Source organism: Thalia democratica, unplaced genomic scaffold (genome assembly GCF_965202585.1).
Source record: "Thalia democratica unplaced genomic scaffold, ktThaDemo2.hap1.1 HAP1_SCAFFOLD_909, whole genome shotgun sequence".
NCBI lineage: Eukaryota > Metazoa > Chordata > Thaliacea > Salpida > Salpidae > Thalia > Thalia democratica.
In genome coordinates this window covers 1-24,518 of record NW_028139856.1, presented here as the reverse complement: position 1 = coordinate 24,518, position 24,518 = coordinate 1, and the positions used below count along the sequence as shown (strand labels likewise).

Below are 24,518 nucleotides of genomic sequence, written 5' to 3'. Positions count from 1 at the left end.
AAACTCCGTATTGGTACATTGCACCTCTACTTCAAAAATTTCACCGATTGTTGTGCTTTGTGTTAGAACTAAACCAAGAAATTCTACTAAAATGTCAAAGTTAGTAAAAATATCTCTAATAAAAATTCTCAGATGAGCAATAGTTTTTCTATCAGTGCTCTCATGTTAACAGTTTAATTAAAGTCCTAATTGGATTTATGCGACTTTATAACCTTAATGCATTTCCTAACAAAATTATTGTAAAGAGTACAATATTGCTTCCACTGTCTTAAAAATGAACAAATAACACGCTTTCAATTCACGCTAGTACTTTCGTTTATTAAAACATTATCAAGCGATAAACGGCTGAAAATATAAAACACAATTAATAGTAACTAATTTATAAAGAAAACAAAATTAAATAAAAGTTAAAACTTAAATTTTTAGGCTATATAAATTTATAAATATTTTATATTATAAAACAATTAATTTCATACAAAATTTTTTTTAAATAACTAAGATTCTACTAACTAACAACTCATAAATGCATACAAGTAAACAAGCCAAAACACAATGTACAAAAATGCTCTTTTTTTAAACATCCTAAAATAACAAGTTCTAAATTATTAAATCTTCATAAACTGTTTTATTTACATTAATTTTTGCATTTAAACTTTTTATCCATAAACTTTCTATGTAGTCCAAGTTTTTAAATTCTGGTTGTTCTAAAATCATTATCTTGTAGGCATTATCCAATCCCATATTCTCAATACCACTATGATGATTCTCAAAGTAGTGTTTAAATAATGCAGATTCGTCTCCTTTACAAACAAAGTTAAAATTTCTTTGGAACTTTTTCCAGTTGTTTCTGTGTGCATTCCATCTTACGTGCATTTCCTAAACACGACTTCATGTTGTCATTGAAGAAATAAACAAAAGTTTTTCATTACCGCCAACATCAATTCTTTATAAAAGTTTTCAATTATAAACGATATCTCATTTTAGATAATAAATTTTGCTACTTTTTTACTTGCCTTAACAATTTTTTTCTGATTATTCCGTAGTTACTGAAGATAATAATGTGCTTAGTCGAAAATGACTTTGGTGATTTTTTTATTGTTTCTCGCAATAACTCCTAACTCACGTTTTTTTATTCTTGTAGCTCGTCTTATATTTTACAATTAATATTTCTAAATGCAATATTCTTATTGCAAATAAAGAATTGCTATTATGACTAATAGAAAAAAAAATTTCTACTTTGCTAATGACTCAATAATATTTTATACTTTTGTTAAACTTGTTTAAGAAACTTAATTGTCCATTCCAGCTGACTTATATATTTTTGGCATGTAATCTATTTACTGTTAATAACCTTTGTTATTTCTTTATGTAGTGAACTTTATATTAAACTGGGTTGCTACACAAACAGGCTATTTTAAAAGCTTGAAAACTCAGGTGTGTGTGAAGCTTTTATTTCAAATACTTTAAAGAAATCTTCCAATTCTCAGAATAGTTTTTATGACTGTTGTGTAGTTTACTAATTGCATTTTTTTCTTGTTTTTTACACTTTGTGTACTTTTTGATAATGATGATATTTTAACTAGGTATTTAAGCTTGATTAACAACTATTTATTAGCTTTTTAAAATTTTAATAAATTTAAGCTGGTTTGATGCATCTCAGACATTTTTGCTTTTTAAGTGGAAACCATGTAAAAGTCTAATTACTAAAAGAATATTTAATTATTAAAGTATTTGAGAATAAATTATGTTAAATCATTTGTTTTAGCTTTCTGGAATACAAACAAAGATTAATTTTATTATGTTAACTAATTACTAAATTTCTTAATGAGTGTAAATTGTATAACTCGCAAAAACTTTTTTCGAAGTATATATTCTTAGAAATATGAAAAAGTGTTGATGATATAACAAATGTATAAAAGTAACACATAAATTGTCTTTCAAGTTAGGTTTTTATAGAGAGTTAGGTTATAAGTAAAATTTAAAAAGTATTAAGTTTAACTTATTAAGTGCTTATGAAAGTATATACTTTATTAACAATATTACTACATATTTATTAAAGTATATTAGTCAATGTGAATCATAATCAACATTATTTTAAATAGGCATTCTATGTATAGCTAAAAGTCATTTTAAATAATAAGGTGAATAAAAGTAAAAATTTTCTATAGTGTGACTAAAACTAAAACCATAAGATTATTGAAATGTCACTAAAACTAAAACTGCGGCCCGCGAAGACTTTAGAAACTTGAAATTTGGCCCGCGACCACCAACTGCCTGCCGACCCCTGTATTAAATGATGATACCTTTATTTATAAATCATCTAAAACATTAGTTTAAAATTTAAACAATGTTCAAAGAAAAAAAAATCAAATACATAATCTGTAAATCAAAAATCTATATACGGAGTTTTAACAGAGTTTTAACAAATATTTAAACCAAACAGGAGTGCAATGCAACGAAGTATTGCAAATCAGGCACGGTTCGATAAAATGCACAGATCGTTCACACTTCAACTCGACGTGTACATTCAGGTGTGCACTAGGCTTCAAAATGCACACCGTTTCCGATCACACCGATTCAGTTACTTGCACGGAGGACGGGGAATGGAGCCACAACGATTATCCTTACTGCGAAGGTTGGTGTTGATAAATTTTATTGTTAAACTAGTCTTGTAATATTTTTATTGGTTTTCCTTACTGTGAGGCAGCTTTTTTTAAAGCAAGCAGTTTCATGTTTAGTTTTTATTTTAGTTATTTATATTAGTAGTTATATATTATATAATTATATTATTTTTTATAATTTTTTTATTTTACTTGTTTTAAAGTACTTGCCAGTATTAGAACCACTTTCTGTGAAGGTTTGTGTTAAGAGTTTTTTTAAAAGTGTACGGTATTATTTATAAGTAATTTTTACTTGTAGCTTTACGTTTTTTATATTATTATAATGTATATCAAACTAGTTCTGTGACTGTTGTGATGGTTTCTGATGTTCGTTAAACTTAAAATTTACTATTTACATATTGAGTTTTCACAAAACTGAAAATATACTTTTGATGTTTATAGCCTATTTCTAATTCAGTTAAACAGAAATTTTTTATTTCAAGTACTTAAAGTTGGTTTACATTATTTTTATAAAAGTTTAAGTTTGCAAAATTTTGAGCTTGAGTCATTTTTTAAATGTTATGTTTTATTTATAAATAAAAATAATTTTATACTCTTTAGCTAAATTATGTTCAAAAAATGTAAATTGTTACTTTTTATTTTAAAGTAAATGGTTGTTTTAATAAAGTTTTGTTGCAGTGAACAGCTTAGCTAGTTGAAAATTCGAAAGTAGCAGAAGAGATAGTTTGTTTAAATAGAAACAAAAATTATTTGTTGAAAAAAATTACAAAAAGTTTAAATGAATTTGCACAAAGAGAATCAAGATAAGATTTTGTTTAGACAGGATTTCCTAAAGTAGGCAATATATCACTTCGTTAGTTTTGGAATAATAGTTGGATTTCATATAGAGATTATTAAACTATGCACAATAAATAAGTTCAAAAGTTTTTTTAGTTTGTTTCTAATCCACTTTTAAAGCTTAAACCTTTTTTTAATTCTTTCCAATCGAACGTTTATGATTTTATAATCATGTAATTATATTTTTTTGTTGGTTCGAACACATGTCACAGTTGTTATATCCATTCTTAGTATAAAACAAGATAACTTATCAAAGACTAAAGTTTGTGAAAATTTTTCTCTTAACTAGTATAAAATACTTATTTGTTGTTGAAAAAAGCTTTCATTACTGTTTTATTTGTTAATAATGATATTAATACCTTTGGTTTTTCTAATTTTTTTGTTTTGTGAAATCATTTTATTAGTCTTCATAAAAATAGATTTAAACCAAAGTATTTTAAACGCAAGTTTGCTTTATACTTGATTATATTTAGAAAACATTCTTATTGAAAAACAAAAACTTATTTTTTCAAACCTTTTTATCTACTTTTTATTTTGTTTAGTTTTAATGTTATTTGTTATCCAAAATGTTTTTCTTTAATTATTAGTAGTTAATTACTTTTTAGCTTTTAATTAGATTAAGGTTAAGTTCTACATACTATAGGTTATATAGTTTGTATATGCTTAGAAATTCAGAGTTTATTGCTATTAATGAAAGTAAATAAAGTTAAAGTTTATTAATAAAAAACCAAGTCTAGTTTTTTTATTGATGAAAAGATTATTTCGTAAATATGATATTTTTCTTTAGTATATTTAGTTAAAGTTGAGAACTTCAATTTTCGCTTTAGAAAATATACAGTAAACTATTTCTTAAAAATTAACGACTTATTTTATTTCAAGTTTTCTTAGATAATGAAAAGGTTAGTTTGATTCTAGATTTAGATAAGAGGTATAAATACTCAGCTTATAAAATAAAAGTATTGATTGGTAACTTAAAAAAATTAGTTTTGGAATTGTATATTTAAACTTCCTGAGTAAGTATCGTTTTTCTTTATAGATATCAACTAACTCTTAGTTTAATATCTAGCAATAGTTTTAAACAACACTTGGCAACTATATTGCAGTAGAAATATGCTGCAATCTTAAAAATATTAAAACTAGATTTTATACTTATTTATAAATATAAATTTTTGTTTAATATGCTTAAATACGTCTGTTTGGCTTTTTACAAAGTCCTAAAGTTAAACTAAGACGTTGATTGTATAAAATAGTATAAAAGAAATTATTGACCACTAAAAATAAATAATAACTAAGGTTTATAAAATAACACTATGAAATCAAGCATTCAAAAACTCCTTTTTTTAATACCACACAAAAAAGAGATTACGCAAGTTTAAATATAAAAACTACTATTTAGCTAAAAATAGTTAAGTTTGTCTGGACCATCGAAAAAATATAGCCGCATATTTATTATTTTTTATAAGCAATAATATGGACTTATTGTCAGATGAGTCGTATATGTAAAATTACAAGTTTCACGTCTTATAGTTAAGTTTGACATTTAAGTATTCCCATTTAGATAATTCAAAATAAATGGTATTAACTTTAGAATAGAAAGTTATTAGTTTTCATATATATATATTAAAATACTTAGTCAATAAATTAGAACAGCTTTTGGATAATCTTAAAGTTCTAACAACGTATTGAAATAATAAAATAGTATTTCAAGATGTCAACTGTTTACCGGTTTGAATAAAAAAAGCAAAATTTTGCCAAACTTTATTTAGCGAGTAAAAATACACTGTACAACAACAAAAAATAGTAAACTTAAAAATGATAGGTACTTGCTAAAATGTCTTAAAAACAAGTACATTTTAAACATGTACGAAAGAAGTCAAAAAAGTATACAATTTCTACTCAACTTTTAAATATCTATTTGAGTAGTAGAAAACACTGCATCTCAATTATGAAAAAAAACTTAAAAATAACAGGTATTAGAGCACAACTAAAAAAAAAGTACATAAATAGTAGGTACTAGTGATCAATCATGTATTCTAAAAATAAATACAAAAACAGTAGATACATACGAACGTTGTTATTTTCCTATATATAATTATGATTGTTTCTTGTTGGGTTCGATGTCTCTGTCATCCTTGATCGGTCCCTTATTGTTCATCAGCATTTTCCAAGCTCCGGCAAGTATAAACTGTAATAAAAATGTTACTTTGTTATAAGAAATTGTTACACGTTCGGTTAAAAATCAAATAGTGTTGTTTTAATTCATTTATCAAATGTTTAAAACCGACCAATATAGCAAAGGTTGGAAATCGAACCTTTATACCTGATAACGAAAAAAAAGCTGCCTTACTCATAGTAAATCAGTATTTGAATCTTTTTTAACAAAATTTTTAAATAAACAAACACAAAAGTTGAACAAACTTTGAACCAGTAGAAGTGCATGACTAGCAGGAACATCAATAGAATGTTGTTGAGGAAGAACACGGGCGGATATTTGTTGTTCAATATCTTTCCCGCTATTTCCGTCGTCGTGTGCAGGAACACAAGGGGAAACCAGTTCAGTCTGAATAAGTACCTGGAAGAAAAATGCAAACTTTTAATGGCTGAAAGATGTATATTTAAAAGTATATGTGTTTCATATTGTAACTAGTTCAGTTTGAACAAATATCTAGAAAAAACTATATAAAAAATAACCATATCTTCTCAAGAAGTTTTGATGAATCAGCTATTTGTTTAACTAAAATTATTAGTTTTTTGTCCTGCTTTTTATATAAAACAAGATTTAATTACTATCAGGCTCTAATTTTTAAAAAGAAAATACTTAATACTCTAGCACTTAAAAAAAGCTTATTCTTCTATCAAAAAATAATCCACAACAGACCTTTTTATTTGCTTAATAAGACGGATTACGGTCGGGAACGTATATGAATTAAATCGAGCGTAGTAAAACAGACGTGAAAATGTTAAAATTTCGATACATCAAATCAGTTACAAGCAGCTCAGTTGTAACATGAGGCCATTGTGAAACGTTCATTGTATGCGGTGACAACAATAGAATTCGCGTCGTGAGAACTTTTGAATGGGAGGCTTTAATGAAAGGTGGCTCTGTGTTGCCAGCTAGCGGTAGAATATTTGAAACGGAGTTAAAATTAGCGGTTGTTAATTGTTAAATATTTTTCAAAAGTGTTTGTTTTATAACTAGTTCAAACAAAGTCGCGTGAGTTTGTTTGTTCAAAAACCTTAGCTAGTTTTTATGTTTTAGCTGAAAAGTTTTATGGGTTTTGTTTTATGAAACTTTATTTTCAGCTGTTATAATAATGAAAAAATATTTTAAAGGGTTTGCTATTAAACTACTGCTAGTAGTTTTTTTTTTTTTAATTAGTTAAATATGTTATCGTGGCTTAACTTTTTTGATTAGTTTAAATCAAAGATAACTAAAATTTTGTGTGGTAGCAATTCATACAAAAGTATTTATTAAGCTAATACAATAATTTTATGTTCTAAAACAAACCATGAATAAATGAATACAGCGAAGGTGACTTTTGACAGATATGCGAAAATATTGTTGCTCTCCTTGTTAGTGAGGTAGTTGAATATTTTCGATGCTGACAGTAAAGCGTCGTTCAAATCGTGCAAGAACAACACAAACAACCCGCAGTGGAAATACCTATAAATAAATATTACAAAAATGTTAACAATTGTGAAAAAAAGTAACAATAATGTTAAATACTTGTGAAAATTATAACAATAAGGTTGAACACCTGTAAACAATTGAAACGATAAAATGTAAAACTTGAATTATAAAAATAAGTTTGAAACACATGGAAGAGATTGGATTAATCAAAAAAAAGTATTTTAACTTGTCAAATATTATAAAGACAGCTTTATAAACATTTAATAAACTGTAACATGTTGTATAAACAAATACAAAAGGTTATAACAGTTATTTTAATAAATCGCTTTATTTCAGACAGTCAAACTTTTACACTTTGATCAGTCAATATGGCGTGTGTTTAAAGTGCATAAAATGTTTTGTAACCTAAATATTTGCAAACCTCATTATTTGCTTATGTAATTCATGTATATTTGTTTTAACGCAAATATGTGATAAAATTGATGGGAAAATTTTAAAATAAACAAATTTATTGCAAAAAAAAAAGTATTGTTAGTTTGTATGTTTTATTCGATAGTTAGAAGAAGCTACTACTGTCGTTCATGTTCTTAACAAATAACCTTAGATAATTACCTTAACTAGTTTTTTGAACTAAATTCGTAGAAAAAACTAACCAAAAACAATTTTAAACTATTATTTTTGCAAACACGTCAAAAATTTGCCATAATAATAAGCATTAGGAAATTCTACTTTCAGCAAAATATGCACAAACTTGCTAACTAAACAGTTTTTTTAAGTAGTTTACGCAACTAATTAGTTTGCAGTTTAGAGAAAAAAAAACAGATTCAGATCTCTACTTAACAGAATCATCCAATATGGACTTGAAATTAAAATAAGTAGTTTATTTCTTTAAATTACTATTTTTCCATAGGCTTTGTTCGAAAGAACAAAAACCAACTTATACTCAAGAAGAAATATTTCTTAACAACTACAACCTGACTGCTACATAAACCCAGTTGAAATTCTTATTAAAAAAGTATAAAAATGAAGTAAATGACTTTCAATTATACACAACACAATAGTCTTCCTCCTGAGTACATAAAAAACCTAAAGGTGCCAACTTAGGAGCATGTGCATAAGAAGTGCGAACCTTAATAGAAAATTGAAGCACAAGTACAAAGTTTTAAACTGAGAGTTTTTTCTTATTGAAGCTAGAGCTTCAAATTTTATTAACAACCTGCAGAAAAAATAACCTGTACATGAACCCTGTTGACAGGAGCACAAAAGTGAACACGTGATGAGTCATCAGCACGGGGGAGTCCCTCCGCCACTCGTCCTCACACCAGGAGGCGTAAGTGCGATGTAAATAGAAAGAAGCCTGGTACAAATGCACGATGGACTGGTGCCAGTCCGCCTCAATATCGTTCCTCCATTCTGATAAGAAAAGTATTAATTGTTGAAAAATTCCAAGTTACTAGGTAAACAGTATTGTTGTAAATTTTTCGCTAATAAAATGAAAAACCTGGTCACGAAAGTTTTGTATGACGTCATAAGAGTATAAAAAATTCGTCTTTTGTTGCACTGTACAAATGAACAAACTATGCGCTTAGCACTTAAAAAAAAAGCAAACTTAAACCAACCATACACTACTTTGGTGGGTTCATTGAACAAGTCGTAGTGGTAGCATGTGAGGTATGCCTGGTAGATCCAAGCAAGTCCAACAGCCAGCATGTTGAAGAAAAGTTCAGTTATTTTCACTACCATCCTCTCCTCCAATGAGCTCTTCCGTATCAGCGGCTGTCAAAAGAATTAATATTATAATAACATACGCAGCTGTTATGTTGTTATGCTTCAATTATATTTTATGCCGATTTTCTCAGTAGTTTATAGTATGGATAGTTTTGTATCGAAAAGCTTTAAAGTAACTAGGCGGGTGATGCATTTTTTTAAAGTTTTTGATTTATTCTTTCTTATCTAAATACTGCTAGGAGACTAGTTTATTCTAAGGTAGGAAATTTAGAAGATATAACATATTTAATCAAAACAATGGTTAATTTTTTGTTAAGTTTAATTACGAAAAAATTGTACAGTGATTTTTTAAATTTCTATATACACTTTTAAAGTTTAATTCGAAACAACAATCAACCTGCAATATTTTCTTTGCCACCATTTTTCTCGCCACCGTCCACAAGATGGCGCACAACACGACGTTTATGACGTAATAAGGTTTGAAGTGCAAATAGGAGAACTGCACCTCAATCCAGTCGTCACTCCTCATGCTCCATGATTTCCACAGTGACGTCACAGATGAAATTAAAAAGTTTGAGTATGACGTGGAGTAGTAGTTGTGACCCTCCTCCAAAGGAAATTCTCCTCCCATGATTTTCTATTTATTTTGGTTTGAGAGTTGAAGTGAAAATATTTTTGTCTACAAGTGGAAGAAGAAAGTATTTAAATAAATATAGATTCTATCTGTTAGAATAATTAAGAAATTTATTTCTAAGTTTTTAAATCATTTGTTTGTTAATAGTTAAACTTGAGATTACTTGTGTTACTTAAGACTTTAGTTTTGAGAAAATAAGTTTTTGAGAAAAAAGAAATAGTAATTTGATTCATACAAGATTACAAACAAAGTATGAAATTTCAGTTGTAGTCGTTTATTAAGTATAACATTATTAATTTGTTTTTAATTTTTTTATTTTGTTTTGTTACCTAATAGCAGCTATAATAGTTTTAAATATTTTTCATTTTGTTTTTTCAAACTTTATATTCATAAAACAAAGCATTAGTGTAATAATATACTTGATTAAGAATATATTTCATGATAGTAGATACTTTCGTATTTACTTTCCCTTTCCTTTTAAAAAACAGCTTTCTTGAAAAAAAGCTTTTTGTTATAAAATTGTGTAGGTGTAATGAGGTTTATAAAAAAGTTAAATAAAAAATAAGATTGACTAAACGGATATTTCTTCGGTATTTTTTTCAAAACTTTTTTTACTTGTTGCGAAGTAAAAGTTTTAAACAGCTATGTTTTGAAAAAAACATAAATATTTTATACTGAAAAAACATTTGAAAACTTTGACATTCTTTGGTAAAACAAAACTAAACCGAATGAAAACAAAACGAATACAAAAAAAATATTGTAATCCAGTGTAACTTTAGTTTTGAATCAGTTAGTCTTCAAACATCTTTACAAACTTCTACAAAATAATCTCCATTAAAACTGAACTTCTAAAGTTAAACTGAAAATCTAAACTAAGCTAATAATAGTAATAACTTACACTATGACCAGACACTAAATAACACAAACACAGTGCTCCACTCAATTGCTACAAACAACTATTTTAAATTATTTGTTTTGTACCAGCCTTCTCGTATCGTAAATACTCTTGCCTTTTTTCCCTTTTGCTTTCTTTTCTGCAGCTCACAAGGAATTTATTTCTTTATTAATTTAATTGTTTATGTTATTGACAACAGTATAAGGCCATAATCACGCTATTTAGGATAATCAGGTACAAAGTATGTTCTTTCGAAACTGGAAATATAATCTAAAAAATGTTTACTTGTCACGTAACTGAAGGCTGAGGCAAACTTTTAAACTTTAAATAATGTAAATGATGAAATACACAGATGTAATTAAACTGGAACGCTGTAATCGAGTGCATTTTCTCCACCCTAAAGAGATGTTTGTGCTGTTCGCTAGGATAAACATTTGCCTCTCTTCTCGGAATACAAATCAATTGAAGTTTAATCGACTGTAACAAACTGTTTTCTTATCGTTTGTTTTTTTTACAACTGGTAGGAAGTATTAACTCACAAAATCTAAGCTTTGTAATAAACAAAAAAACAAAAAACAATAAAAAATAATTTAATAACAAGTTTTTAAATCATTTCTAAAATAAAAACACAACTAATTATAAAGTTATTTAAAAAATCTCAAATTAAAACTGCTGAATAGTAATAAGCCTGGTATGATGCAGCATGTGGCTCTTTTCTTGACCTTTAGCAACAAAGTATCATAATAAAAACAAACAATAAAAAGAAATTTGTGAAAATTATGGCACGATTCTGACTCATTCCACCACAAAAGGAAGTAAAAGGTGTTAGAAAAACTATTCAAATATTTATCTTGAAAAAACTGTTTATGAAGCATATTTTTGCTTCTACTGCGTTTAGCTTCATAATAAATAACTTTTAGTTTTCTAAACAGTTGAATTTTTCAAACTGAGGAAATATATTGTTTTAACGCATAAATACTTCCTTATACTTGCCTTAACAGCACAATTAATTAATAAAAAAACAAAAAGGAGTTAAAATCATAACTAACTAAGTTAATGGTGTAAAACAAAAAATTTTGTATAAAATACGATACTTATTTAATTAGTTTACAAGTATTCCTTTTTTATTTGTTTATTATCTTTTACAAAATTATCGTATTAAAATATGCTACTTGGAAGTACATTAAAAAAATGATATTTTGTTGAACATCTCATTTACTTTGAATAAGTCGTTTAAAGTTATGAACAAAGTATATATATATTTAAATTTTTTCAATGTTTTAATTAATGTTTTCAATTATTCGAAAGATAAATTATTGTTTGACACCCAAAGCAGCTAAAGTTTTATGAACGTAAATATAAAAATTCTGTTATTTAATCATCAGTACATAATTTACAAAAAAAAAACAATCAGTTTCATATTCTTAGAATTAGAAAATGTTGTTGTCTTTACTTCATGCATAATGTAATAAGGTTAGCCAAAGTTTAGTCTTCACATTGAAATTAATTTTTGCGGTTTTCTCAAAGTTTGACGTAGAAAAGAAATGTCAGTTAAATGTCCGCATGTTTGCTTTTTTGTCAAAAACAAACAAAAGAATAATTCAAGCATTATGTAAGTTAGAAACACTCCAAGAAGATATCTAACATGAATCTCAGTTCAAGTTTTTTTGATATTAAAAATATATAATTTATCTTTAAATATATAATCCAACTCAATTAAGGTTTAAACGAGTAATGATAATGATTTATGAAAACTATGTAAAAGATAACGTTCACGGAAGCTAAAAAAATAAAAATGAGTTAAATTCGAAAGAAATACCTAATAAAGACTTTTCTAGTTATATTATCATTTATTTTTAATTTTTATCAGTTTATTCATATTTTATTAATTATTACAGAGTTCAACTGCACGAGTTATTAATTTTTATTAGTTTATTCTTATTTTATTTATTTATTTCCCCGCACAGAGTTCAACTGCACGCCGTACCTGTCCAACCCGTCGAACGGCGTGTGCAAGTGCGACAACCGCAACTTGTGGCAGTCCGCGTGCCATTTCTCCTGCTTCGAAGGGTTCAAGCTTGTGGGGGAGGAGAAAAGCACCTGCACCATGGAGGGGTGGCAGCCCCGGCAACCGCCCACATGCAACAGTTAGTTGTTATGGTGATTGGTCTGATCAAAGGATTTTTTTTATATAATTTTTCAACTGTTAGAAAGTAAAAGCAGCCTGTATTTGAGTGCGCAAATTTGTGTATACATAATTAAAACAGATTAATCTCATATGTTTTTTTTTTAATTTCATCCGGACTTTGCTAATTTCATAAAATGTCATACTATCTAAAGCTATTTATTACATCAAAAATTAACTTTTACTGCTAATTTATATGATATATATAATTGTCTCCGAGGTAAGTTTTGTCAAGACATTTTGTGCTAAAGGAATACCCTTCACATATACCTAGTTATAAATATTTATAAAAATTTATCAAAAAACTAAATATATTTAAACAAACTCTCAAAACCACAGAAGTGAAATGCATCAATGACGTAACAATACCTATAAACTTGTACGAGACTTGCACATCAGGATACGACATGGGATCGGTTTGTAATTACAAGTGCAAGGAGGGATACCAAATATCTGAACAGGATGCCAGGGTTTGTCAGGAGAACGAGATGTGGAACAACACAATGCCCACTTGCGAACGTGAGTTAAACTTGTTAATTTCATAAGCGTGTTTTTTGCCTAAAAATTCGTAGTCTTGTACGTTAATCGTATGCTAAGTTAAAAGTAAAAAATAGTCAATATTAGTTTTAGAATCAGCACAGCCAATAAAAATAATTTGAAAAACTTAAAAAAATTATTTAAATGTTTGTTTTTAAACTCAATTACCATATTTGAATGTGCCTATCGTTACCTTAATAGTTACCACATAGCTGAACGTTTTTACAGAAATAGTATGTGAGGACCCGTCACTGATACAAGTCACTAACGGAAGAGTCGAAAACTGCACTGAATCAGCCAGTTTTAAATCAGTTTGCATGGTAGCATGCAATGAAGGGTTCTTATTGGCTGAGGAGGGAGCCAGTCACGTGACATGCCAGGAAAACAAGATGTGGCTTCCGAACAAAATCGAAAATTCATGCGGTTAGTTGATACATTTTTCAGCAAAAAAGTTAAAACATTTAAAAAAAAATTAAAAAAAGTGTTCAGTTAAAAACTAAAATTTGTACTGAGCTTCCCGTCGTTTTTTAAATTAAAAAAAATTGTTAAAAAAACACAAAAACAACAAATTACGTAACAAAAACTAATTCTAACAAAAATAAAACTTTCAAACTCTGTTGCGACCAGTAAAAAATTTTATCATGAAACTGCTCATTATCAGATTTCCAAGGTAAATATTTGCTCGCTCTCTTCTTAAAACCCCCTTTTCTTTTTTCTCGCGCGCATTTCTTACATCGCCGCATCGTACCATGTATCACGTGATTTGCATCGGCCAATGAGAGAACAGCAAAATATTTGTTACAAGTTTCTGAACGCCGTCGAACTTTGCTCCCTTTTAAATACTAGGCGTGAGTTGCAAAAAAAAAAACTTTAGGTGGGGCTTTTGCTTATGTTATGCAAAATGACTTTTATAAATATTAATGTTTATATATTTTCAAGGTTAGAGTGTTGTAAACGTTATTAACTGACAACTAAAAATAATGTTAATTTACATTTTAAGTCTTGGGAGTTTGTGTAATTTTACTTTCAGGGTTAGAGTGTTGTAAACGTTTTATGACTGTTAACAACTAAAAATAATGTTATTTTATATTTTAAGACTTGGGTGAGCTGTTTGTGTAACGAATTTTCGAACTACTTAAGGGTTTAGAAGGTTGTAAAATTTTTAACAACTGTTTGTTAATCAAACAGCTTCTAACAGCCTTGAATTTTTCGTGTATGTTTTAATTATGTAAGACTTATTTTGTTTGTTTTCAAAACTTACTTCTGACATCATACGACACTGAACGCTAAACGTTTTTGAGTGAAGTCCAAACACGTAAAACATACGTCGAAAGTTAATACGTTTTTAAACTTGTTTTAATGTTTCTAAAAAAGGATTACTCTTAATTTCTATTCTCTAGAATATTCTTTCAATTCAATAACATACACTTGTATTTATTAAATTTTTTAAATTTGTAATTTTGCTAAGGTAGTACGCAGTCTTTATTACCAACGTAAGTTTTATCTAAAACACATTTACACCAAATTTGATGCGTTTTTCATGAATGTTTATACATGTGTTTAGGGGTAAAAGTTCTAAATTTTTTACCAAACGCATGTTTATGTTACACTAGCAAGCAAAAAGCTAAATAATTTACACAAAAGTAGCTGAAGTTAACGACCGTGGCAACAAGGATCAGTACATGGAAAAAATTAATTATTTATAAAATAAATGCGAAATAAAAACGTGTTGTAATCTTGTCCTGCAGTTTTCTTACAAGAAAAAATTGTTTGCAAACAAGTGAAAAGAGCTATGTTTGAAGTAAAAAGCTGTAAACCTTTGTTGTTGGAATCTTTATGACCTTAGGGAGTTTAACCTTACATTTTTAACGTAATTTACGATTCATTTCAGTATGAACTCGATGATTACAATAACTATCTTTGATATTTTTGAAAATAAAAACATGTTTTGGTTCACATATTTCTGCACATATTTTTATAAACATATAAATATAAACATAACATTTTATATAAAAATGTTATTGTACAAACCTATAACTGTATTAAATTATTATGGTATTAAGTATAATAATTATAATTAAATATACTATAAAATTATTAAATTAACTTTATATTTAATTATTGAACTATAAACAGTAACTTGTACTTTATAATGCTGCCTTGTAAATAGTATTATAGAAAATATTAATTTTTTTATTAGTCGATTTTGTAGTGATGTTTAACAATCAGAGTTCAATTTTTACACCAGTTTTTAAATAATTATAAGGATATTTGCGCAGGAGTTAAAAATAACATAATAATTTTCCAAAGACTTTTTAGTACTGCTGACTTTTCGATGTTTGCATTTTTATTAAGTTTGTCGGTTTACAACGTAAAGAGCAAACAGTAAGTTTAAACAAACAAGCTCAAGTAAAGAGCAAGTTGCAGTTAAGGTTAAAGTTTTTGTGCTGTTTACCTCGAGTTTTTCAATGCTTAAACTATTTCTATTCACTGTACTTAATAGGAATATGTATATATTAAAACGTATTTTCAAACTTCTGAAATTATAGTGACACTTTTAATAACTACCTATAAATTTTTGTTGTTAATAACTGAAAAAAACAAACACAAACAATCTTAGCTTCTAATATTTTATATATAATTGATGTATAAGTTCTTATTTTTATGTTAGTTTATAATTCAAGACATAAAGTAGAAATAGGAATTTTTTTTCTTCGAAAAAAAATATTTACTCTTCTTAATTTGAAGCTATATTTGAACTAGTTATTGTTTACTATCTGAGCTTTTTCTTAAAAGAATAGTTTCAAAAATTTTATTAGAAACTATGTAATTTGCTGTTCACAATAATTCCTTTTTTAAACTTAATAGGTATCTTTTAAAGTTATATTAGCAAACACAAAGGTTAAGTGTAAAAAATGAACTAATTATTTATTTTACAGTTCCTGTTCCAACTACGCTACCACCAACAACAACTACGACAACTACAACTGCGCAGACGACAGTTCAACTGACCACTGTTGAAATGACAACACAAACCACCACCACAGAAGAAGACACCACTGTCAACTCTAAAAGTGGTACATATTTAGTTTATTATAAAAAAAATTAAACAACACCTTTTAAGAAAAAGTTTAAAAGAAGTTTTACACCAGTACATATCTACATTTAGCTGGCCAAGGAAAGAAGTTTTCTATTTAAGAAATATTTTAATTTTTTTTTATATTAACTTTGTTTTTATCCTTTTGCTGACTAAAAAAAACTTAATATTACTTATTATAAATAAACATAAAACATTTAAACTTTTCTACGTTATGCATGTAATAAAGCTTTTACCTTATTACCAAAACAAATGTTAGAATAATGTTTACTAGCTGACTTGGATAAGCTATCCGAAGGGAAGACAAATTTCGTGATGATTGCAGTTATAGTCGCTGTGGTGTTGCTACTGGCAACCATACTCGGATTGTTTGTATGGAAACGAAAAGGGGGTTTTAGCAAGAGGAAGAAATACTCAAGCGGGAATAACAGAATGAATTCAGTCCCACCGTTGCGTTAGTTCAATGTTCTGCTTTTTCGTATCTTATACAGTTAACTAACAAATGAAAAAAAAGACACCTTTTTATTTCGCTTTTTAATTGAAAAAACAAAACAAAAGCATTCCACTTAAAAACTGTAATGATTAAACATATTCCATTAAAACTCGAAAAAACTTTATTTGACGCATGGTTTAATGTGGTTTAATGTGTCGCTTTACATGACAATCTTCATTATGTTATCTTTATAAAAGAAAAAAAAATCATGTTAGAACAAATTATGACGTCACAGATACGACAGAGAGTCGACATTACTGCTGCCAACGTCGAACTACAATACGGTATCCAGGCAACACGGGGGCGGGTGGCAACAGGTTATTCCCCTGGAAAAACTGGAGCAGGAGGTTGCTAGGCGACAAGCTGACGACTGCAAGCTGATGAGGGAGGAGTTTCAGGTTTGTGACGTCATAGTTTTATTTTTACAGATACTTTTGAAAAATCAACACTTTTAACATAACTAGTAAATTACAAAAAACAATAAAAAGTATTTACTTTGACGTGTTATCATAATGAACGAAGAATTTAACTAACACAACTATTATATAATTAAAAATACAACATACTTCATGGAAAGATTTGTTAAAAAAAACAAAACTTTTATTATATTTAAAAAATGATGAGAAACGCGTTTATTTACCTAATCACCATTTTTATTATAAAGCAGATTGTATTATGTTAAAAAATTGCTAATAAAATTTGTTCATAAGGTATAAAAATTATTGTTAAATAAAGGCTTTTTTAGCCGTTAGGATATCGATTCAAATATAAATTCTTTATTTCAACTTTTTTAATTACAGATGTTACCTCGCAGCAAGGGACCGAAAATAGAAGGAGAAAAGCTTCTGAATAGAGAAAAGAACCGCTACATTAACATTATTCCATGTAAGTTTTGTTGACATCAATAACTATGATTTCATTTTAGTTACCATTAGAGTTTATATTAAAAATAAATATTATCATTAGAGTTTGTATTAATTATAAATATAACAGACGATCATTCAAGAGTAGTTTTACCAAAATCAATTCACGGAATTAACAACGATGGTTCTGATTACATAAACGCTTCATTTGTTGATGTTAGTTTAAATAAATATTATTATAAATAGGAGGCGGAATATTTTATAGTTATAAGTCACTATTAATTTTGCCTATCACTAAGTTTTATCCTTTTTTTTTTTGCTGAACATCGTTTATTGAAGTACAAGTTTAAAACAAGTTAATGTTTAAAATCTTGTTTCTTACACATTAAAAAGTTATTAGAATAAATAAAATTAGATTTGAATATCAGTCTTTATTGTTAACATAAATAAAAATTTAATGATATCATTTTATAAACTAACATACTTCTTTACAGGGATACAACAACAAAGGAAAGTTTATAGCAGCGCAGGGTCCAAAACACAACACAATAAATGACTTCTGGAGTATGATTTGGGATCAAAATGTATCAACAATAATCATGGTCACCAATCTAATGGAGGGTAAAGAGGTATGGTTTTACAACAGTTTTATTTGAAAGTAGTTAGTAAGTATAAAAATTAACACTTAACATTAGATTAATTTATGTACAACATCTTTCACAAATATATTATATAACTTTTTATCAACCTTTAGCTTTTCTTGTAAAAATTAGTAATATATATATATTTGCTGCTGCTATTCTTATGATACTAATACTGAGCAATTTTTTGCTGTGTAAATTTTATAAGTTGAAATTTGAAAAGTAGACTAAATAAATTTACAGATATTATATAACAGATATTAAACATTTCATACAAAAAAATGATAAATTTAAAAAAAGTTTACCTAAACGATAAACTTTTTATAATACGTCACTATATACAAAAAAAAATGCACGGTTATTCAGAAAGATTGTATAATATTTAATTTGAGATTTACTGTAAAATATAGGAAAAATGTGCACAATACTGGCCGTCGTCTAGCCAAATGGAAATATATGGAAAAGTTGCAGTAACTCTGTTAAGTGAAAATCATTTGGTTGATTATTCTGTCCGCTCATTCAGTATGGAACAAGTTCGTATTTTTTAACTAAATTTTCCTTCTTATGCATATCATTGTTAATATAAAGTGTTTAATATAATCAATTCCAAAAACTTTATATGTAGAAGCAATTAAATTTCTTTGATTATTGGTTATGCACAGATAACGTTTATTTTATTTCCTGGAACGTTTGTTTTACTTCTTTATCATAAGTTAAAATCTTAGTTTTTTCACATTAAGTAGTAACAATAAATATAGTTTACAAATAATTTTTCATTACAGCTCCTCCACAACAACCAACCGGACACAAAAGTGTCGATGTCCCGCAGCTTGTGCCAGTACCACTTCACCAGCTGGCCCGATTTCGGGGTGCCGAAATCGCCCAGCGGCGTCCTGAAGTTCATCAGGAGAATAAAACAGTACTCGGCTCCCGGATACGGTGCCGTGGTTGTCCATTGCAGGTGAGATTGCTGGCTTGTAAAAGTATAGGGATACATAAGGACGTAGAAAGAAATCTACATATCTATAAAAGAGTATTTTTTGCAGCTTTCTGCTAGAATAAATAACTTTCGTTTTTTAAAGCTTTCTTTTGAACCTTTCATTCTAATTTTGAAAAACTTTAGTTGTCTCGAAAAACACAAAAAAAAGCTAAAAGAGTTGTACTGTACTTTATATAAAAACTGTAACAAATAGGTTATTAAAGTTTATACTACAACTTGAATTTTAAACAAAGTATCAACCAACAGTGCAGGAGTAGGTAGAACGGGAACGTTTATTTGTATCGACAGCATGCTGGAAATGATGAACAGAGAAAGTAAAATTGACGTCTACAACTTCGTCTCCAGTTTGAGACAACAAAGACCTGAGATGGTACAAACTGAAGTTTGTAGTTGTTTTATTGCTTGAAACTTTCATAAAAAAGTATGTCTAGTACTTATGAAAAAAAAGTTTAATGAGTGTAGATGTTTTGACTTAAACTCTAACTCTCCATCTGAAATTATATAATTATAGTAGGGTTGCCAAGGGTCAGGCTGGGTCAGTTTATTTAGATAAAATGGAAAAAAGTCAGTTATTTTAGGTCAAAATGACAAAATGTCAGAATATGTCATTTCTATTTACAAAATTCCTTAATTTTCAAAGCCTTAAAATGGTAAAATTAAATGAAAAAACTATTTGTAAAGTCAGAATAAGCTTGATTTTTTTTGTAAATACAATGTCTTTTACGGTTATTAGTTTACAGTTTATAATGTTTAAATAGTTTTATAGGACATTTACATTCTAAGCTGTTTCTAAGTTAGAATTTGTAACTAAGAATTACTAGTCTAAATAAAATAAAAACCTTACAGAAAGTTTTATTATGGTTCAAAAATATGTACTCAAAAAGAAGTGCGTACTAAAATTCGTACTTGTCAAAATATGTGTACAAGAACTACGTTCTTATTAAACGCATAATGCTTATTCAAATGGAATTGCGTGCTTAAAACGCGTACCTAAGAGGAAGGTAAAAGTCAGGCTAAATTGGTCGAAACCTTGAAAGTCAGGCTAAATTTACAAAACTTTGCGTGGAAACCCTCTTATAGACAACAGAAAATCAAACTTGTACAATTATTTTTAACTAAAGTCTGTTTATCTATCTGGTGAAGTCAATTTATTAGCTGTTTTGTTATATAATGCTTAACATTAAGTACTTACAGTATATCTTAAGCTAAAAATAAAATACATATATGAACATATAAAACATGAATATTCCTTTATTACTAAATCCTTTATTGTAAACTGTTTCAATAAAAATAACAAGTTCAAAAATTAAAAATATTCATACTCAACAAACAGCACCAGTACAACTTTATATACGAGGCGTTATTAGAAAACAATTTGTACGGAGATACAGAAGTAGAAGCTTCTGAGGTTTCGATACATATAGATGAACTTATGCAAAAGATGCCTGGAAACATAACTGCACTTGAACATGAGTATAAGGTTTGTTTTAATGTTATTTTTTATGCTTTAGACTTATTAATAAATCTTTATAAAACAAGTTTTATTAGTTAGCTATAAATAATAAGTTACATTAGTTTGTATGCAACTGATTTTGCTAACAAACCATTTTGTTTGCTTGTAATCAAGTATTTATTTCTTGATGTAAATATTCGAAATGCTTGTATGGGACAATAAACATTTTTAAAACTGTTGTAAAACGACTTTTATGTGTTCAAAAGAAAGTAAGCACTTAGATAAAAAACCTAAACAACTTTTCCTTGTTTGTTACTTTGTTTTAAATACAGAAACTAACAAACATCAGAATTCAGAAAGATCTGATGAGGTCAGGAAACCATCCATCAAATATGAGAAAGAATAGGATTCTTCTTATTTTACCTTGTTTGTTTATTTATCTATTCAACAGTTCTAATGTAAATTAATTATTCTGGTTTAAATAAGTTTTGAATACTATAAACTAAAGTTTTATCAAAGCTTTATAGTACAAACAGTTTTAATTACGCACGTATATCACGTTAAATAATTTTAATTTAATAATTTTGTATTAGTTTTTTATTACATTTTTTTTATACTAGTGTAATTCTAACAAAATATACGCATTTCAGATGATTCAAACAGAGTGATTATTCCCTGTGTGCCTGGTATGGAAAATTCTGATTACATCAATGCCTCTTATATTGATGTTAGTTTGGAAATTATAGATTGCTTTGATCAAAGGATTAAACAAAAAGTTTTTAATTACAATAAAACATATTTTCGATTGTTTTACAGCAAAGTAAACAACTTCTTTCTAACAATTATCAGGGATACCGTCAGAAAGACGCCTACATAGCGACCCAGGGACCACTGGACCACACAATCCACGATTTCTGGCGAATGGTGTGGACAACACAATCAGCCTCAATTGTTATGCTGACCAGGCTTGAAGAAAAAGGACAGGTAGTAAATTTATTTTAAACAGCAAAACAATTAACAATTTGCTCACGGTCTTTACCGAGTCTACCGATTTCAATGCAAAAAAGTAGTGATTTATAAAGTTAGAGGTCCGGCTGGATCCAGTTTTGAGTTATTTAAAAAAAAAAAGATAATTTCAGATCTGGGTATTTGTAAAAATGGTCGGACTCAGCAGGATCCGGTAGATAGCTAAATAAAGAACAGTAAAGTTTTAAAGGCATTAGAAATTTTTCAGTAAAGTAATAACTATAATAAATTGTTGTGAGCTAATACTTATTTCATCAGTTCTTAATTAAAAGCAGATATTTTTTTGTATTAACAACAACTTATACTAAATAAGTATACTTATACTATTTACCAGGTAAAATGCGAGCAATACTGGCCAGGATTAGAAGGAAGTACAATGCAGGTTGGTATTTTGTTAATAATAAAATAATAAATAGTAGCGAAATAAATAATGCATAACTGTACGCAGGTTGGTAATTTGTTAATAGAATGCGTAACATCAACTCAAGATCCACAAAACGGATGCATCGTCAGAGATTTCGTGTTAAGCTCATCTCAGGACCTCACCGGAAGAAGGCATTACGTCAGACAGGTTTGCTTACAATACAATGGTATAATGTTTGTCGATGTTCAGGCATAACATACAGGGAGGCAATGATAAAGATTTTGCAATTTTATTAAAATAAACGTCATAACATTTTTACATGCTATAAGTGCGGACAGGTCAAATATACACGAGGACACTTTTGCACGAAGGGACGTTTTTTTGCTTGAAGGGTCATTTTTGAGCGGGAAAAAAATAAAGTTACATTAAAAAAATATATAATTATAAAAAAATAACCAAGAATGAGGGTCAGGGGTAACAGTGATAGTATAAAAAAAGATAAAAAAAATAATTTATAAAAAAATCAACCATTATGTGTGTATTAGATACCTAACCGTTCTAAGTATGAAAAGAAACTTAGTTTAAATAAACACTGTTTTTTTTTTAATATTACATAAACTCAACATAAGTAACAAATGTGCAAATCAGTTACGTGGTATTTGTTAAAGAAATAATTTTCCTTAACTACAATCTATAGAATTTATTCTAACAAACTTATTGTTTCACAGTTTCAAATGGTAGATTGGCCAGACGAAGGAGTGCCACCTAACGGTTATAATATGATGGAATTAATTGAAAGTGTTCAAAAACAACAGCAAGCAAGCGGTAACAAACCAATCATCATTCACTGCAGGTTTATAATACATTTGTGTTGAGATTATACTAGTTGGAGTTAAACTTTGAAATTTGAATATACAAAAATCTTTTTCAGTTGTTTTATAATTAATTAAACTACTCTATTTATATGGAAAGACACCAGAGTTGCAAACTATACTGACAAAACTTTAAAAAGTTTTTTATTCCATGTATTCACCAATAAAATATTTTTGTTAAGAACATTTTTCTAACCAAAATAAACACAATTATTAAGTGTTAATTGTTTTATTTTATTTTTTTAGGAATTTGTAGTATTGTATATAGTTTAATTTGATATCCTACTGAAACGTCTAGATCAGGGTTTTCCTAAACTTTATTTTCAAATGGTTTCCTTTACAGAAGTTAAAAAACCAAAAGATGCCAACTTTGGGAAACCCTGATCTAGATTATATCACATCATTAGAATTAGTTATTTTAATTTTATGACTTTACAACTAATCTTTTACATTAAAATATCATAAATAATCTGTCTGATGACTTCATATAGGAATATAATATATTGTGACATAACAAATGACATGTATTATGACGTAACAGTGCGGGCGCAGGTAGAACAGGGACGTTTTGTGCTCTTTGGACGGCATTGGAACAAGTAAAAGCTGAAGGTGTCGTCGATATTTTCCAAGTTATTAAAAATTTGAGAATGCAAAGACCACACATGGTTCAAACTCTGGTTAGTTAGTTTGTATCTACCTATGTAGTATAACTGTATTTAATCACCTGATAAAAATATATCAAAATTGTTTGGTTTTATGAAAACTTCATAGATTGTGTTAGTTTAAGATATTTAGAGGATTTACTTGTTTCGTATAGAACAAATGGTTAAAATTACATGATAAGTAAGAGTTATGAATATTCAATGTATAATAAAATAAGCTTACTATAATAAATAATTTCAGGAACAATACGAATACTGCTACAGGACTGTTTCAGAATATATTGATTCAATGTGTTCATACTACACTTCAGATAAGTGCTACAAAGAACTGAAAACTTTTTTTTGAATTTTTAGGCGCTTTAAAAAAAAAAAATTTCACTGCCATTGATTTTTGTTATTTGTAACGGTACTTTACTATCTTTTACTACGGTAGCATTAGAGAGAAACATTAAAATAAATCAAGTGCTTTTTTGAAACGTAATGAACTCAAAAGTTTTTTTTCCGGTACGTTCTTTAACATCAGGGTTTTCACAATTTCATATTATTCTTCGTGCTACTTTTAATTAACTTTTTTTTAATGCAAATTTGCTGTTAATCATGTTTAAAGTGTGCTTTTTTTTAGTCTTTGATTATTAATCGCGTTTTTTCATTAAATAACAAATGTACGTTGTTGTCAGACTGATGCATCTTAAAATTTAATTAACATTTGTAGTAGTTATCTACCGAGTCCAAAAATTTCGGATTCGGCCGAATCCGAGTCTTATTTTCAGTTTAGGACTCGGCCGAGTCCGAATCCGAATCTTATTTTCAAACTAGGATTCAGCCGAGTCCGAATCCGAGTCCAAATATTTTAATAATTTTTTCTAAACTTTAGTTGCTTTTAAGTCATTAATGTCCCAGAGCTTCATAGACTTATAATAATCAAGGCTAGTTTGTCTAATAACTTCAGCTTTATTTTCTTCGGAGGTTCAGGTGCAGT

At 28.0% G+C, this 24,518-nt stretch overlaps 1 protein-coding gene across 1 annotated transcript in view; it reads left to right on the top strand.

Annotated features, from left to right (window-relative positions):
* The window catches only part of LOC145847391 (uncharacterized), a gene marked incomplete at its 5' end in the record, with an annotated part of 35,957 nt that extends 12,072 nt beyond the window's left edge, over positions 1–23,885 (top strand). Inside the window, 22 exons of the mRNA XM_082953590.1 lie at positions 2,444–2,635; positions 12,314–12,493; positions 12,871–13,050; positions 13,297–13,491; positions 16,008–16,145; positions 16,440–16,614; positions 16,894–17,056; positions 17,459–17,543; positions 17,652–17,737; positions 18,016–18,150; positions 18,573–18,695; positions 18,945–19,123; positions 19,409–19,544; positions 20,496–20,642; positions 20,948–21,041; positions 21,266–21,342; positions 21,465–21,599; positions 21,976–22,023; positions 22,090–22,212; positions 22,734–22,858; positions 23,419–23,554; positions 23,781–23,885. Of these exons, the coding sequence (XP_082809716.1) occupies positions 2,444–2,635; positions 12,314–12,493; positions 12,871–13,050; positions 13,297–13,491; positions 16,008–16,145; positions 16,440–16,614; positions 16,894–17,056; positions 17,459–17,543; positions 17,652–17,737; positions 18,016–18,150; positions 18,573–18,695; positions 18,945–19,123; positions 19,409–19,544; positions 20,496–20,642; positions 20,948–21,041; positions 21,266–21,342; positions 21,465–21,599; positions 21,976–22,023; positions 22,090–22,212; positions 22,734–22,858; positions 23,419–23,554; positions 23,781–23,885 (2,957 nt within the window). The remainder of the gene's footprint in view (positions 1–2,443; positions 2,636–12,313; positions 12,494–12,870; positions 13,051–13,296; positions 13,492–16,007; positions 16,146–16,439; positions 16,615–16,893; positions 17,057–17,458; positions 17,544–17,651; positions 17,738–18,015; positions 18,151–18,572; positions 18,696–18,944; positions 19,124–19,408; positions 19,545–20,495; positions 20,643–20,947; positions 21,042–21,265; positions 21,343–21,464; positions 21,600–21,975; positions 22,024–22,089; positions 22,213–22,733; positions 22,859–23,418; positions 23,555–23,780) is intronic.
* Positions 23,886–24,518: the final 633 nt, after the last annotated feature.